This window comes from Idiotropiscis lumnitzeri, chromosome 5, assembly GCF_059441095.1.
Source record: "Idiotropiscis lumnitzeri isolate Australia: NSW breed Sydney's pygmy pipehorse chromosome 5, RoL_Ilum_1.0, whole genome shotgun sequence".
Lineage (NCBI taxonomy): Eukaryota > Metazoa > Chordata > Actinopteri > Syngnathiformes > Syngnathidae > Idiotropiscis > Idiotropiscis lumnitzeri.
The window spans coordinates 19,005,557-19,023,226 of NC_142395.1; the positions used below are offsets into that span (position 1 = coordinate 19,005,557).

At 40.8% G+C, this 17,670-nt stretch overlaps 2 protein-coding genes across 3 annotated transcripts; one reads left to right on the forward strand and one right to left on the reverse strand.

Moving 5' to 3' along the window:
- Positions 1-460: 460 nt before the first annotated feature.
- Positions 461-10,932, reverse strand: dync1li2 (dynein, cytoplasmic 1, light intermediate chain 2). 2 transcript variants are annotated; one of them, XM_088296659.1, is made up of 13 exons: positions 10,729-10,932; positions 10,081-10,154; positions 9,720-9,836; positions 9,398-9,628; positions 6,854-7,017; positions 5,471-5,564; positions 5,244-5,379; positions 4,913-5,024; positions 4,761-4,820; positions 4,648-4,692; positions 4,416-4,533; positions 3,826-3,954; positions 461-3,226 (listed from the first exon to the last, which is right to left on the reverse strand). In XM_088296659.1, the coding sequence occupies exons 1-13, from the start codon at positions 10,812-10,814 to the stop codon at positions 3,210-3,212; spliced, it is 1,383 nt and encodes a 460-aa protein (XP_088152785.1). In that variant the 5' UTR covers positions 10,815-10,932; the 3' UTR covers positions 461-3,209. The 2 variants fall into 2 exon arrangements, with proteins under 2 accessions (XP_088152785.1, XP_088152784.1); XM_088296658.1 differs by having other exon boundaries at positions 461-3,231.
- A 1,867-nt stretch (positions 10,933-12,799) lies between these two features.
- LOC148337154 (uncharacterized) lies at positions 12,800-17,032 on the forward strand. The gene is made up of 2 exons (XM_088297311.1): positions 12,800-13,010; positions 15,049-17,032. The coding sequence occupies exon 2, from the start codon at positions 15,057-15,059 to the stop codon at positions 16,527-16,529; it is 1,473 nt and encodes a 490-aa protein (XP_088153437.1). The 5' UTR covers positions 12,800-13,010; positions 15,049-15,056; the 3' UTR covers positions 16,530-17,032.
- The last annotated feature ends 638 nt before the right edge of the window (positions 17,033-17,670 follow it).

Genomic DNA, 17,670 nt, shown 5'->3' on the forward strand with positions numbered 1-17,670 from the left:
CCTCAACGCCTCCCCCTCTCCATTAACGTTGAATGGTTCAGTCCACCTGCTGGTGTTTGAACAGCTTTTATTTGTTTCTCGACAGATTATAATTGCATTTCATTTTAATGCAAGTTTATTTAGGATTTTGTTATTTTGATTGGATGTTTCTGCAAATTAATCTTGAGGATTTTATGTTCAATTATTTAAATAGAGATGGTTCTGCGAAATAGGGTCTCAGTCTTGCAGCAAATATTTGAATCTACATTAATTTCATTATATTTTCTGTGCTTACGCTACCAAGTAGCTGCCATATTGTTTTAACAAATATGGGAATAGTCATAAATATCAATAAAATGCAAAGTTTTACATAAAATTATATACAAATGTTCCTCATGCCTCATTTTAAACACATATTGATGTACCCTTATTAATTTAAATCAGTCCATCAATCACCACAATCACAATGAGGACAACACACTTGGATTCATTGTTTTATTGAAGCCGGGAGATTTGATAAGCATTTTCCTCATCTTTGTCGGCACAAGAAGCTAGAATCCACATGGCAGCGTAGAGGCTTCAGAGTTGTGTTAAAGTCATACAATCAGATTCTGAATTAATTCAGTACACAAAAAGCAGCCATTTCAATGCTTATAATGTCTTGATATCCTGAATACAAAAGGACTGATAGCTGAAGCTTTGTAGTCTCATATGGATGAGGACCGCCATTAGTGGTCAAAGGCAATTCATTGAAGTTTTCAAGCAACAGTTGACTTCAACTGAAGCCGGAGTACAAAAGTTACATCAGCTCACTATTCAATTAAAAAAAAAAAACGTGCAATTGTGGAACCAAGCAGCAGGAGAGATCACTTCATTCCTAATTTACAGTTCTAACAAGTGTGGTCTGAAAGGATAAATCAGTCAACTTGGAGTGACATTTGACAGCTTGTTAACAGAAAATGCCAAATGTGCATAACCGGTTACCCTGCAAAAAAAGAAAAAAAAACACTTGGTTTCTAAACAAAAAAGGAAACTTGGGCAAAAATATCAATGGATATTTGTTTGGGCCATCTTCAAGACGTCCCAAAAATATTCACTGCACAATTTCAAAAAAATTTCTAACCAGATATTGGGATTTTGTAGTTAACCACAGGATGTACCTTCCCATGCATAAGCAGCAAATGCAGATAAACACGTTATTTTATGGTGTCGGTTCATCACTGAGAGCGCAAAAAGGCAAAGCGAAAAATTAAGCATTCTGTGTTTTTGAACTGTTGCAAAAAGAAAGTGATTCATTAGTCCAAGGAAAAGTGCTTCTATCAACATGATTGGATCCTGGTTGCTGTGGAGGTGTGCTTCATCTACTACTCATGCCACCCGGTCACAAACAAAAACAGCCCCATTTTAACCAAACGTAATCAGTGTGCAGTTTGTATCATCTCACGTCAGATCAGATAACCAATTAAGTCATCTGAACATCGTGGTCGTCTTGGTAAAACCCGAGCGATTAAAGCAGAATACCCCCCCCTTTTTATTTCAAACTAGTTTAAGGAAACAGAGAGAAATATGTATGAGTGACTACTAAAACAACTCTTTTGTTAAACAAGCTGCCACTTAGTCCACATTTACCACGTCTTGTGTGAAAGTGACTGAAAATAAGTCATTAAACCAACAAATAATACAGAGTGTTTGATAAGGTACAATACAGATCACACGGGAGTGAGTGATGCCTGTGAAGGCAGGGTGTCGTTTGAAGGCAAAGGTCATTTTAGGGCACTGAAGGGGAGACCAAACAAAAAAGGCCTGACAGGACAAACCGGTTCCCAACAGGGCAGTGATTCCTCCCATCCCTATGAAGAAACGGAATGTGATCTCAGAGAAGCGGCGGATGATACGGATACAACACGCGAAAGGAGGGAAGACAGTGCAGTGACGTCGGAAAGCTGAACGAGAAGGGATCCTATTCTGCATCAAAGCAGCTCATTGTGTTTTGGCTCTTGGGGACATGAACGTTCAGCCTTTCAGTTTGAATGAAGGCGTAAGATCTTTTCTCTATACGAAATATCGAGGCCACAAATAAACTTAAAAAAACAAAAATAACAGTAACCACAGGCTTGATGTACATGAAAAAAAATGTAAATAGAAATAAATTATTTGGATGTCAAAAAATGGACTAAAACCTTTCAACCGACGGTGCTACAGTGCATTTCTTCACGTAGAAAAACAACTCTGCTGTAGCATGAACAGCTAGTGTGCCAGGCACTTTTGGGAGTAATAGTAGGAATGATGCTGCCCCGCCCCCTTCCCAAATATACACACCTGTAGCTAAAAGAAAATCTTCTGGTGGAGCCTCGAAGCCTTGCCAAATGCCAACGTATTGAGTCAAAAGAGGCAATAGTCGGGATTTGGAACAAAATCGTATATACACAAAACAAAACCTGAAGAAAACTTTCTTGGTAGATATTTACAGAATCCTTCTAGATGTTGTGGGCAATCCTATCAGCTGTCTCGATTTTGTCCCGTTTATTTCATGCTTTCAGTGGCATTTGAGCATGTGTATAGATCGGTCTCCTTAAAAATGGTGCACACAAAGAAAGAGCAGAAACTTTGTATAAGTACATTGGCATAACCCAACATTTTGTTGGCAAATATCTGAATGGTTTCCTGACATATGCAACAAATAGTTGAAATAACTTTTCAATTTTGAGCCAATTTTGCCACGAGAGAAGCTGAGCCAAAGGCTAGTGTGTTTCCACTCAGGAGTGGTTTTTTTTTTTTGTTTGTCTTTTTAAATATACCTCAGCTACTAGAAGGCCTGCAACCCAGTTTACCAGGCTTGCCGCCAGTGTGGGTGCGCACATTTCCATACACTTTTCCATAGACAACCCTGGTGGATAACACTGAAAGTGGAGAGGACTGAGTCTTCCACGCTATCATCTTATTAGCACCTTCGTAACCTTTCTCTCTCTCGCTCTCACACCAACACATCGGATCGTCTCCCAAACGGGTTTTGGTGCAACCTCCTTTGCATTCTGACAAAGACATTGGGAATTTGGTCAATTGTTTCTGCTCACATGTATACTTTAATTTCCATTATTAACGCGGTGAACAATGTATCTCTTTTTTTTTTTTGTGGACTTTAGGCTTCGTTCTCAGTCTGCGGCGGTATGTTGTTGGTTGAAACCAGGGGGTCCTGTTTGCGTGTCATTCGGTCCAACTCTGCTTGGACATCATTCAAACCCGGCTTCTGCCCTTGGAACAAAATGGGAGACAAAAGCAAAGAGTAATCTCCTGTAGCTTCTGTGTGGGCTCATAAAAAGCAAGCGGATGAACGCAGCTCGGGAGGTGATGCTACCCCATGCTGAAAGGTTGCCGGCTTGCTGCCACAATTAAGACATGCGAAACGAAGGTTCAAGCAAAGCAAACGTGCACATGCATTATCCTCAAAGCTGGAAAAAGAGGCACATTTTACTGGTTTTGGGATGAGGAGTTACACATTATGCTTTTCTCTGTAATATGGTGGCTGCATTCTCACCCCCACTCCACCAAAAATGTATCATATTAAGTTAGTTGAGCAACTTGCAATGTGGCGGTGGAATGTAAAGCAAAAGTTACGTTAATGGGAAAAGAGGTTTAGATCATACAGGCCTGTCATGTTTCTCCACATCTCAGAGGATCAGCACAGATCTCTTTCAAAGATCTCATGTTTTTTTTTCAATATGTTTATGTTCAGGCTATGGAGATAAAACTCCACACATCAAATGTTTTCCCTATCTAACATTAGAGTTGACACCCCAAAAAATGCTATCATCCATAGATACGACTAATGGCAATATCTGTTGGTACCTGTTTTTTTGGCAGTGCCTTGCACTCCAGCTCCAACAGCTCCACTTCCAGGGCTCCCTGGCGATCCCGTTTTTTTGCTCAACAGGCTGTTGAAGAAGTTGGCCAATACACCCTCAGTGGCTGCTCCTGCTGTGGGAAAAATCAACGCCAAGATCAATGACCTAACATTGACTTTAAAACATTACATAACAGCTGTAAAATATTTCAGGAACAATACCAAGCGATGGTTGGTCTTTGATCAATTTTCAGACTAAATTGCAGCCTTTGATCTTTAAACAAGGGGTATTCCTCTCCACCAACACACTTTAGCAATAGGAACAACAAAATGTATTTGTCGCAGTATAAACTTAATAAATTCAACATGGCCAAATATTGGAATGCTCTTCCTTGCGCTGTATATATAAATAAAATTGTATTGTTTTTTAGTGACATTGGAGAACAACAAACATGGCTTTTCAATGGTGGGTGGAACAAGATGTGCTCAAGTCAACCTCTTGGGGGCAGTATTGAATGATAAAATGTTTTTTTTTTTCCTGCACGTCAAAAGTTGTCAAGTAAATCTGGAAAACTCAACGCAGATTTTTTTTTACCTTTCATGTTGGCATCAGGCTTTTTGACCGCAGCCATTGGGGAACCGCTGCTCAAAGTGGGCTGGCCAGCACGTCCTGCAGGTCTCGGAGAACCTGATGCTGTCCGTCCGGGAGATTCCTGCCACGCAGAAATCACAGCGACAATGTCATCCTAGCAATTCGCTGAGGTGATCTTGCGAGGCAGCCATGGGAGGCCGGATAGTGTTTCAAGAGTTCTACGGATGACACTTACGGAAGCTCCTCTTGTTGGTGTGGCTGGCTGCTTTGCTAACAAAGACTACAAAAGCAGAAAGTTTAGTAATCGTATAATTCAGTTGTGAATTATGTGCAATGTAGTGAACATACCTGTTGTTTCATCAGGAATACCTGCTCATCTTCTGCATTTATCTCTTTGTCATGCACCAGCTATAAGGAACATGGAAATGAAACAAGTTCAAATATAAATGACAAAATAAGAGAAAGCAGCTACTTTTGTCTGCAGGAACAAGGACCAATACCTTTCGAATGGGAGGTTTAGTGATAAAATCTTCAAATGGATCTTCAGGTCTGACTGATGATAAGTTTTCATGCAAAATGCAGATTTTCTTGTCATTATCCCACCCTGACGGACTACGGAAATATGACAGAGAGCTCATTTTTAGTGCATTGTATTTTAATTCTGCTCCTAAAAGTGCTCAGATCTTAGAATAACATTTCATGAATAAGAATTTAGCTAGATATCATGAGTAGAGTTGTGTGCTGAAATGTTCAATAATGAAGATAGGTGTACCATTAAGACAACAAGAGTGCGGATAAGAAACGGCGATGGCTATTTTGAGCTTCACTTACATGAACACTGCATCCTTCTCCACTACTAGGGCAGGATTGCTAAAGTGAAAGTCATACAATTTATGTACAATATACTTGTAAAGCAGATCTAGATTCTTTTCCTCTTTGGCTGAGGTGTAGATTAGACCAGCTCCATCTGTTTAACAGGGTCAAGGTATAATGTAGGTTGGAGAAGAAGTTACAAAGAACATAAGAGGGGCAACAATTACAAAATATTTCAAGGATACATTGTAAACAAAATTGCCTTATGTGGGACTGGATGAAATCAAAGTGCTCTTCTCTGTAGTCGTGCTCTTTCTCCAATACGCTGACTGAGTCGCACTGTAGAGTTGAGAGATGCGTAAATAAATAAATAAATACGCAAAGAACGAACCAACACTTAGTACAATAGCATCATGAAACAGGACATGCTTTACATTTGTTGCATTAGTAGTATTGATGCACAGTTTAAAAATAAAAAATTATAAACTTTGTGTTGGGGTGATTCACTGAGGATATTTCTGGCATGTTTAAGACTGTGAAAAGTTCTGTACAACCAGTGAAATATTTTTCAAGCGGATGAAATGTGGGACAAAAACAGGTCAGTGTTTTTGAGTTTTTTTGTGTGGTCTAAGGATTTGCTGTCCACAGTCATCACACTGTAACTCACACTGTGTAGTCATGGAAATGGGCGTCAATCTCCTCCCTTTAAGCTGATTTTGCCCATCTGAAGCCCTTTTCTGAGCTCATTTTGGCAACTAGAGCACCCCATGAAGCCATTATTGCAGTGCCTAAGACGGATTTGGACTTAAAAAGTCGTCTGTAGCTTTGTGCTGTTTTGTATGAACGCACTTGCAATGAAAAAGGAATACAGTACAACTGAAGTGTTCTCCAAAACGTGTTAAAAACATCAGAGTTGAAGTTCTTCACACCATACGCACCCATCACATAAAAAGTCCATGTGACCAGAAGAGGTACAGAAAATGGATGGATGGATTATTTCTTCTAAATTGACTGTCATGACCATATGATCAGAAAAAGAGCACTTGGTGAAAAGGCCAAACATCTGTCCCGAAAAAGACAGCTGCAAATAAAAAGGTCGTATTCACTATTTTATTGTTCCTAGCTCGCATGTGAAGTCCTGCTGATTGCAATGTACTTTAAGCGCAAATCTTTGCCTGGAGGGATACCAAGCAAGAACAGTTGCCTTTTAATACAGGCCAGTCTCTCACAAAGCACAACACTCAAGTAAAAAGCTTGCTCCGAAATGCTCTGTTGGGGAGGAGCGGATTTCACACTGCTAAGAGAGTGACTGCTCATGAGGGTTCAAGAACCCATCCGTAAAATCCAGCAATGGACGATGTTGCCAAGATTATAAAGACTGATTTTGGCTTAACACGGAGAGAGATGTAAAAGACGTGCCAGGAGAACCTCTGGAAAATCATTTCGGGCAGTGAGAGGAGGCTGCACAAAACCAAGAAGGTTTCAATTATAGATTCTGTAAAAGTTTACCTCAAATAATTTGTTAACCCACATCTTTACTGCTGTTAAAAACTGTATCAATAACTTCATTCAGCAATCTGTGCGCACACGCAGTGACTTGATTCACAGAAACGTTTGGACTCCCTTACCTTTGTGCAAACTATTAGCACTGGAATGCCTAGGTTGTGCGTGAGCGTGTTGTCCCCTAGTGGCAACACAACAGCCTCGTCTTCGCCAGCTAACGGGGCTCGTCTCTGCGGCGAGGCAGGGGTAGCATCCTCCGGTTCGGCGTATTCCTGGAACGCTTTCACCACTTAAGACAACGACAAGGGGAAAGGCACCATGAGCTATGTCATTATTTTCGGACCTCACGTCACTTCATGGGAGTACAGAATCTGTCTGAATGATGCTGACAAACAGTCAAAAAGGCTGAGTGACAACATACACAACGTCACTTGTGGCCAGACTGTGCACCGCATTTTTTTTTTTTTTTAATTTAGCATTTCTTTAATCAACATATTGTTTTTTTCTAGGAGAAACGGGAAAAGAAGCGTGACCAAGCAATGATCTTGCGGTCTGCATCTCAGAGCACGGCCGGACAGTTTCTTTGGATTCCTGACTTACACGCTTAAGGATATTCATAATTTTTCACTTCGCTGGCAGCATGTTTTGCAGTATTGTCATAGTGATAACTAATACGGCTAGCCGCAAATGTAGAGATAACATTGATAATGTTTGTAAGACCAATTAAACAAGTGGGGAAAACAACTGCAATAACTTGGAGGATCAGGGTGAATATAAGCACATTTTCAAACGCTGCAAATGTTGCTCCTGCTTGCAAATGACTGTGACCAAGACACATTGTTTCATTATGAGAACCATCCCACAGAAATATGGCATCCTTGTTTTGTAACGCCAGCTGATAAAGACCTTTGGAAGTGAGTGTGTGCATGTGTGTGTACGCTTTGTTGCAGGAAGCGTTGGCCTACTTCCTCTGGAGTTTTGGAATGTAGCGAGGGACAGCCTGTGACATCAGATTAATTTGTCTTTTGGAGCCAATTCCTTGACTTTAAAACATGGGATTTAGGACGTGGGCCAACATGTAGGCAAATATTCCATCCAGGAGGGAAGTCTTATTCGTACTGAAGTCAATTTGACAAGCACAATTTTACAAAATGGAAGAGAAGGAAAAAAAGACATTTGTTCATATCATACAAGATAAGATGCTTTTAAGTTTTTCTTCAAAAGTTTAACGCGTTAATGTCAGTAAAACATGACATTTTCGGAAGGGAAATAAGAGTGATAAGATTTCCCACTTTCTAAAACGATCTTGCAATTTAACTCGTAAATTCCAGCAGCTACTATAAGAACGTCCAGCCCACAGACTGAATTCAGCCGCCCAACATCGCTGACACTACTGCCGGAGGGGAGGGAACCATGATGCAAGAGGGCTGCAAGATCTCTTGGATCCGAGCCACTCACACAAACGTCCTGCCTGTCTCGCTCAGACACAACCACTAAAATATAAATGTGACTCAGTCTCACTAGAACGCAACGCCCCTGCTGGGAAATGATAACCTGGTTGACATCTTAGCCTGTCTATATGGGATCTTATGTTGAAAGATAAAGAAATAAATGGATGACTTCCTCAAAAAAATGCGGAGCTATTTATGTTCCAATGTTCATGTCATGCAATAATTATTGCTACGCACACTATGTTTTCCAAGGCCCAATTGGGTCGTGGCACAAAACTTGTAATCAACTTGTTTTTTGATCAGAAGCTTGTAGAATACTGTATACGTGCATTGCATGAGTATTTTTTTTAAACTCATTTTATTTATTATGCAATAATATACTGTGGGCCACATGCAGAGTTAAATCGTAGTTCGACACCATTGCCCCAAGCCAGTTGTAGTATCACTAATGCTTTTGCATCACCACAAAGAAACGCAAAACATTTAAAAGGTAAATAACTATTATTGCTACTATCAAAACATGCACGGACTAAACACAATTGCGTACAGTCAGTGGACGGTTTGTATTTAGTATATTTTAAAATTTTCATACAGTTCATTTAGATAATCTTTTTCATAAATGATTACATCTACATGGAAGGCTGAGAACCACAGTTTTAAAAAACATGCAGGCTTAACTAACTTGTACAAAACGCCTCATCTGTTCTCAAGAGAATAGAGCTCTTCATGAGCTAGGCATGACCACATCTAAATTTAACAGGAGAACATCATCTACGTGTGTCTCATTTATTAAGGCGAGAACTTGCCCATGGCCAGAACACACTGCTGAGGATCACGGGCTTCTGACAATGACCTTCAATCGTCCATAACAACGGACCGGTCCTATCCTCCAATTGCTCTGTCTTACAGGCCGCCAGTCAAGCCAGGTGTGTGTTCATTTTCTCTGCTATTCTTCATATAAATATGGTGGACCAAATAGTGCTACCCGAAGACCAGTATTGCGCCAGCCAATGTAAATGTCTGTATAACAATTCAGAGGCTATAATGCAAATTAAACCATATTTAAATCAAAATGTTTGCATTAGTAATCCTTCTCACTTGTTTCAAAACTATACACTCAATGACTACCAGATTCTCCCAGGACCCCAAAAAATAAAAAATGCCTTATAGGAGAAGATAGAAGACAATGAAGCACAGATTAAGTCAGTCTTTACTTACTCTTGAGCTCCATTTCTCTCATGTCCTCAGGAGGGATCTTCAGTTTGTCCACATGGTCACGTAGCACACTGGCCCACTTTTGCAGTGACTCCATAATGGTCCAGGGCCGAGACATGTCCGCAACAAACATGGCTAGGCAATCGCGTAGCGACTGAGCGGAAACAGCAAACTTGAGGAGGCCTTTGTGGTACAGGTCTCCGTCCAGGATCCACACATTACATCGCGTAAGGTCTGTAAAATGAAAATAATCCATTTGCGTTTACACTATGTGATGTTAACATGACTACAGTACAGATAACACTTATTACCCAGGTGGACTCACCATCCCGGTCTTCATCGTGGACATTTAAGTATTGATATTCCAATCCTCTTCCTTTCTTGTTGTGTTCAGCCCCTTGAAGTTTGGACATGAGAGTAGTTTTTCCTGATCCATCATCCCCTAAAAGGCACCACAGTCATCAGCGAACTGATTTAATAAATTGATGAAAGAGCAATCAAGGCAGAATACGTTTTCCTAATTATGCGACGTTAATGAAAAGGCCAAAAGTAATTTTCTAGCCAGAATGTATTTCTTATACAATTACATGTTCGCAAGAACGGCTACAGAAGAAAATGTGCTGACAACCACAAATAAAACAACTCTTGATAATGTCTTGCACAATGATGATTTTATAAATACTTACCAAATACCAAAATGTTTTTTCCTGATGGCAATTTGGAACTTGCGCGGGTCGAAACATCACTCAGTATTGAGGTCCTATGAGGCAGGAATAATGTGGGTTACATTGTGAGTGCAGCAGATTTACAAACAGATCTACTTTACTTTAAAAATAAATTAATGTTTCACTGAAAGATACTCAAAAAGAAGAGTAAACAAAATATGGGTGTCATTCTATTAAAATTAGTTTTTCCCAATGTTCTTTGAATCTGCAAAAGCAAAAAACTGAAAATGATGTCATCCAGACAGGCTGACATAGGCAGATAATTCTGTAGGTGGTGAAGGCGTTAGCATGAAGGTTCCTGTTAACTTAGGTGCATCCCCTATTTAAATGACAGCAGTTAGCTTAGCTGTGACTTGACACACACCAAGGAAAACACCCGATAAAAAAATTATAAATGCACATCTTAGAGTCTCTTCAACAGACACAATAATCACAAGGAATGCTAGCTAACTAGTCGCCCAGCCACAATTTGTGCTAACGTTCCTGTTGGCCAGGCCGCCGGTGTTTTCTTCCCAGCAATCAGTGGTGACAAAGCAGGAAGGAGTCGAGGGTACTTTCCCCTGCATAACCCAACAGTTGCTACGCCACAAAAAGAAAAGTTGAACTTGCCAAAGGTCGAGTCCTTCTTCCTCCTCGTTGTTGTTGTCGCCTGCCCCGGCTACGCCCGGCAGTTGCTTCTCCAAAACGGGAGCCATCTTCTCTCTGTACCAGCACAAAGGCACGGCCCTGCTGCCTGGCCACCGCTAGCGCCGCCCTAGTCCAAGCCGCCAAGGGTGCGTTTCATTCTTCCACAGCCACGTCGCGACGGTTCTGGTCAGGGGCGGGCCAGTGTCGAATAAACTGGAGCATGCGTATGGGTACGAATGCGTATTGCATTCACTCAAAAAATGATTTATGGAATACAAGGTACTGTAGAGATACTTTAGAAAAAAATCTCAACGAACACCACCAAACACAAATGTCACAAAAAGTGAATAATTTTATTGAGTACCTTGGTATGGAGGACTGAAAGTGCCAAAATTAAATAAAGAAATATACCATCAAATGTTTAATTAGAATTGTAATGGACTAATGAATTGTTTAATTCATTCATTAAATATGGAATTAAATATCGTGCTGGTAAAATAACCGTTGTGCCGAGACTATCCAGTAGATGGTGCTATTTGTTGTGGGTTAATAAAAAAGCACTTAACTATTTAGTCATGCGGACGAGTTCATACGTTCTCTATATATAACAACAGCGTAAGGTGCATTTTTAATTCATCCCAAGACGAATGCACAAACTAAAGATATGTAACGCAAAAGACATCCCATCACAGTTTGGCACCGATGATCGAAGGACGCCTAAATGCTTCTCATTTACCTAAATACGGAACAAATTTAAATTCAATTCAACAGTACAGATTCATCTTACACTCCAGAGAAAGAGAAAGTTATATTTTTGAATAATGATTAATATTTTTGGAACAAGGGTGGAATTGGATCATTTCCCCTGACACCTCCTGATGAGTTCTAGCGACGCCATGGTAAGGAATTGCGTCTCGATCCTGATGATAGAAAACTGTGGACATTTTGTGTAGAGAGAATTTCCAAGCCGTTCGCATACATGTTGATTCCCATGTTTGTGGGAGCAGAGTGACAGACTGGTTGTGGTTCAACTCATGGGAATTGCATTCCAGAACATTTGCATCATGTGAAACTCGGCCATTGCTGCCCCTTCGTCACTGCATCCAGTGGGAAAAACATGTTAGATTGATCTTGTTTTCTTTTGCTCACAAATTGAGTCTTTGTGCCATCTGTGACACAGAAATTAGTTGCACAATTAAAAGTGCAAGACCCAGGGCTAACAAGATTATGTAGATAATAAAGTTTAGGTTTTCAATATTCAAATTATAGACACACTAGTTTTTTACTGTTCGGGAAGAGACAACCTCATGACTGAAAATGGAATAGTGTTTGCCTATATGCGTTGTGCTTATTTTACAGAAGAGGGTGCTATGTGCCTAAAAATAATCCCTTACTGTTTTTATCTACGAGGGACATTTAATAGAAAATAAAGCAAAAGGTGCAAACATCTCGCAAAACTTGCAAACAGTGTCAAATCAATTATTTTAAGGCATCTGAAAAAGACCCATGTATTTTAATTAACTCTGATCGGTACCCACATGTGATCTTTATTGCAAATTAAGACAATTTCGTTGTAGTGTTTTGAGAGACCCAGCCGAATAGTTTAGATATTTTGAGGGTTGTTTTTGTCTTTTAATTAGTTTTTAAAAGGTCCTAATCTGCTGATGTGACCCAATCGTGTCCTTATTAAAAAACAAAAAAAAAACGCATCCTCCGTATCTTCTTAGCCCCTTATTTTCTGCCATGACTTGTATTTTTTTATTATATTGGGCACGTCAGCTCTGCATATTCAATGTCTATGTGAAATAACTACTGCAATTGTCGCTGTCAGCTTCACAAAGCAATTGGGATTTCACTGACATGATCCCTCCCATGCATAATTCATCATACAATGACACTCCCCCCCGGGGGACCCCTGATATGATTTCTCGTATTTTCTTTTTACGATTTTTACATTGCTGTTTTTTTATAATCCTCGTTGGTCCCCAGATGTACTATAAGCATTCGTAGGCTACTTGTGCAGTGAAGAGGGTGTGTTCGGTAGAGGAGGGGTTAAATTCGGGAGGGTATAGATTGCAGTGGGAGCCCTGGTGGGCCAGGCTGCATTGTGATAGCGACAGATGTCTGAGGGGCACTCCTCAGACCCACACTGCACCCTCGCAGAGCAAGACCGGAATCCGCAGCTGTCACTTCCAAGGCTTTCACCTCCATTATCACATTCAAGCGGAGTCTGGGGAACAACTGATCACGCTCCTCACATACAGGTTGGTCAAACGGATTCTTTTGTTTAAAAAATGCGTTAGTTTTCAATCGAGGTACGTCGTCGTTTTTTTATTTTCTCAATAGAAAGCAAGGAAGAAGAAAAAAGACGGACTGAAAGTAATAGTTCCGCTGTGCGGCTTTCCTATTGTTCTCGCCATTCCTTTAATCTAATTATGCTAATTTATTTCTATTTCAATAATAAAGCCAGGGAGTTTTTTTTTCTTCTCTTTGCCCCCTTTTCTTTTCTTCTCCAGACTGATTCAGCCTGTGCGCTGTTGCGTCTTTACCGGTAGAGCTCAGATTTTTTTTTTCATTATTTATTTAATTTTTTAAATGAATTAAAAATTCACAAAAAAGAAAGCGGAACATAGTTCTCAAGTTTCCCTTTGGTTATATACCGGAGGACTTCAGTTTTGGTTTAATATAATGTTTGAAAAACGTCCCCCCCCCCCCAAACCAGTGAACAAAAAGAGCACAGCAAGCGACAGAGAGGCGTTGGTGGGTTAAGGTGGGGGATGGACAGTGGTTGGAAAGTGCAGAGTCTTATCTTCTAATTCCAAATTACTCTACCAGTTTGTTGTCGAAACCCAGTTTCGCTTTTGTAGTTGTGATGAGGACAGACACATGCTGCTTCAATCTTTGCATTCATTCTTCTTAACCAAAAAATTCTGCTGCATGGACATTAGTCTTGTTGCTTGCTCATGATATTTCCTTGACACAATTCCCAAATACATGTTTTTTTAATCAATAAAACGAGAACTATTTCAATCATATTATTTAATGTGGATACTGGCAAAGAATACATTGAAATGAATTAGCTTCAGATGGCGTGGTTTTAAAGCAGATGCAAGACAGTTTTACTGAAATGGCGTAGTGGGGAGTGGTCATAGGTGAAATGGATTTGCAGCCAATCCCAGCACGGTGCTGTGTGGCCACGGTGTGGCTTGATTGCTCCACTGCAGCACTATGGACAGTTCCTTCATCCTTCACTTTGATGCCCATTCCCACGTTGCCCTCACCTGAGGTGCTATATGTCATGTTTGCTGGTTTATTTATTTATTTATTTTTTTGGGAGGGGGGGCATAAATGGAGGATTACAATATATTGAATCTGTGGTTTGAATATTCAATCGAATCGAATATGTTGCCTCGATATCATCAGAAACATGTTTGGGGGTAAACTACATTTTCACACATATGGATTTCTTGTCTCACTCAGCTGAAAAGCAGCAAGCAAAATACAAGTGAACACATAGTTCTCGTTTTGTTTTTCGTCAGAAAGGAAGTCCAGTTGTGTGGTAATCAGTTGCTGCCTTTGATACATCCTCATTGAACGTAAATTCCACTCTTACACTATTTCTCTGTGAAAGATGTTCTAGTACAACCACACTTGGGTGAATATTGCCGAAAAGGCATCTACACGATTCTCTATGGTAGATGTATGACAAGAGCACCTAGAACAAAAGACAAAATAGTTTGTTGTGAAATTTCGATTTCTACCATGTATCCTTTTTTTGTTTTTTGGGAATGTGGGAGGGGGGGGGTCAAACAGTTTATATGAAAATAGATTGAACTTTTACATTCACATTTAAAAGTGGTAACTCAAATTAACTTTTAGCTACAAAGCAGAATGGAGTGACTTGACTCATTCTCTTTATTCATCACAGCTGAACGCCATTTACGATGAAAACATTTTCATCTAGTAGATCTTTTGGGTTACTGGGAAATCCAGTTGGTACACAATGAAATAGTTTGTATAAACGTTTTGTTTTCATCCAGAATAAAACAATATTCAAACATCTTATTTCAAACTAGAGGCGCTAATGAATGCTACTCATCTTATGCTGGTATAGTCATGAGTCTTATTTCAAGAAGGTCCTGTGTTTAAAGTCATGCTTATCAGGTGACTTGAATGATCTAATTTACTGGTGGAAATAAATGTAATTACCCCTGTCGTGCGATGGGTTTATTGAATAAAAATCAAATTAGGATATGTTCCAAGGTTATGTAATGCCTTAATCGTTTTCACCTCTTCTTATAGGTGACACCATGGGAGGGAAATTGAGCAAGAAGAAGAAGGGTTACGATGTGAGTGATCCCAAAGAAAAAAAGGATGAGGCTGCACCCCCATCTGCAAGTGAGGAACCCGGTAAAGGGGAGGATGCGGCACCACCCACAGAAACTCAAGTGACAACTGAATCAGGCAAAGCGGAAGCAGAATCCCCCGAAGAGCCCAATTCCGCTCCACCTGAAGAACAAACACTAGTAGCAGCTCCAGTAGCAGAAGAACCAGTCGCAGTGAAGGAAGAACCAGCTCCAGTTCTAGATGAACCAGTCCCAGTCAAGGAAGAAGCAGCTGCGGTTCCAGACGAACCAGTCATAGTCAACGAAGAAGCAGCTTCTGTTGCAGAACAACCAGCCTTTGTCAAGGAAGAAGTAGCTCCAGTAACAGAACCTGTAGTAGTCAAAGAAGAGGCAACTCCAGAAGAACAAGCAGCACCAGAGGAACCACCGACAGCGGAATCATCTGCAGCACCAGAAGAAGTGGCTTCAATACCGGAGGAACAGAGTATAATGACAGAGGAAACGGCTTTGGTTCAAGAGGAAGCAACTGCAGTAGTAGAAGAACCTACTGAAGCGCCAGTTCCAGTTCCTGAAGAACCTGCTGCAGTTTCCGAGGCAGCATCACCATTACCAGAAGAAGCTACAGTCCAAGATGCTGTCCCAACTGAGGCAGAACTAGAATCTGAAGCGACACCAGAACCCGTTGAAGACCTTTCTGCAGTTCAAGAAACTGTAACAGAAGTAGAGATTGTTCATGCCAGTCCAGAGGAGGCACTCAAAGAGTCAGAACCCGTCCCAGTGACTGTTACAGAGACTGAGGCCGATTTGGAGGAGACACCCCAGCCTCCATTTGCTCAGGAACATGAGCCAGCAATAGAGCCAGAGACGATTTGGGAGACTAAAAAAGAGCTTGAGCCAGAATCAGTGACAGAGAAAGAACCAGAGCCAGAACAGGAGGCTGACAAACAGGAACCCGTAGCTGAAGACCCAGGCCACGAAGACGAGCCCTACCCAACAGCGGCCACAGACGAAAACTCAGAACCCGAGACTGCGGATGCCGAGGAAATCCAGGAAAAATATACGCTTTCAAACGACGAACCAGCTGGAGCAGACATAGCAGAACATGCAGAGTCGGATGCGATCGCCGAAGCTTCCATGGAAGATGCGCCTTGCTCAGAGAGTGTGGTCGAAACAAAGATGGAAAACGGTGATACAGAGAGCTCTCTTCTTACCGAGGATGTGACGGAAGTAGCAGCTTACCCAGCTGTGAATGGAGAGTGCACACAACCCGAGGAATGTGTTAATGGCATTGAGAAGTCCGTGGAGTCCCCTGTCAAGAAGCTGAGTGACTTTGAACTGAAAACGGACGTTGACTTGAGTGGGGATGTCCAGGAAGTCCCAGAGGCCGTCGCTGACATGGCGGAGGCTCTGAGTACTGAGATCACACAGGAAGTCTGATCTTTCTACTTAATGTGAATTTTGACAAAGCTTCCAATGATGTGAGAAAGGGCGTCAAGGAATCACAAAAGCGGCGAGGGTTTCAGAAACATCAAAATCATGGTTGTGTTTTACATGGTAACTCAGGCAATGCTATATTTTGTTTTGAGTAAAAAAATAAATAAATAAATAAAAAACAACAGACGCATGATGCTAGACAGAGCTTGGCTAGATGGCGTTTATAATGAAAGTCCAAGGACACGACTGTGTTTAGAATTTGAGGGGTGACCCAAAACAGTTGAACCACACACCTGAGTCAAAATACCGGACAAGCGATAGACATGTTATTAATGAGTGAAGTGAATAAATCTGTCTGTGTGTGTGAGCCCGATTGATATGACAATATTAGCTGACTTTCATATATTCTTTTTATTATGTGAAGAGCCATACGATGTTTTGGCCTTTTATAACAAATGATACTTGTGAGAGAATGACTGAACAGAGAATAAAAAAAGATTGTCATAGCCCACAGTGAGCTTCTCGTTTTTCCATGCACTTTGCAGCATTTTACATAATTAACGCCAGCATCGGGGAATTGAATGCAAATGTACTCCAACAAATCTCTTACGAGTGATTACAGAATAAATTGGGTAGAACAACGGAGGTACAAAATACGGAGTACATTTTTACTTGGTGGCAGCAGCAACATATCTAGCAGGTCCGATTTTGGCTGATAATGGAGAGCAATGTCCTGTTGGTCGCTGCTCAATGCAAATATTTTGGTTTGTGCAACATAGCTGCTTATTGAAGGCGCACCAGTCAACTTTACTTAAAAATAAAAACATTGGATCAACCTAATATTTAGTCTTAAACTACCAAAATTGGCTCGCGTGGAACCACTTGACAAAATGTTTAGAAACTAAAATCCATGTTGCTATTTTTCTGTGTGCAGAGTACTTGAAGAACATGGAAGGAGTTCACATTACGGGTTTATTTTCCCAATATAGTCTTCAGTCATGGACAAGGTGTGTCAGAAAAATTCCAGGACTGGTGTCACAGACGATATATGTCGAATCCAGATTGTTTTCCCCTGCAAAATAATATTCTTGGAGTCTTCGCCTGCCTTCTTCCACGCCTTCATGCACTCCTGGAAGAACTCTTC

Excerpts from the sequence above, each read along its gene's own strand:
- dync1li2 (XM_088296658.1), bottom strand. The coding sequence starts at position 10,814 with ATGGCTCCCGTTTTGGAGAAGCAACTGCCGGGCGTAGCCGGGGCAGGC. Across the intron at positions 4,534-4,647 it reads CACCAACAAGAGGAGCTTCC|GAATCTCCCGGACGGACAGC; the intron begins GTAAGTGTCATC and ends TCTGCGTGGCAG. Across the intron at positions 3,232-3,825 it reads AGGCACTGCCAAAAAAACAG|GGCAGAAGCCGGGTTTGAAT; the intron begins GTACCAACAGAT and ends TTTTGTTCCAAG.
- LOC148337154 (XM_088297311.1), top strand. The coding sequence starts at position 15,057 with ATGGGAGGGAAATTGAGCAAGAAGAAGAAGGGTTACGATGTGAGTGAT.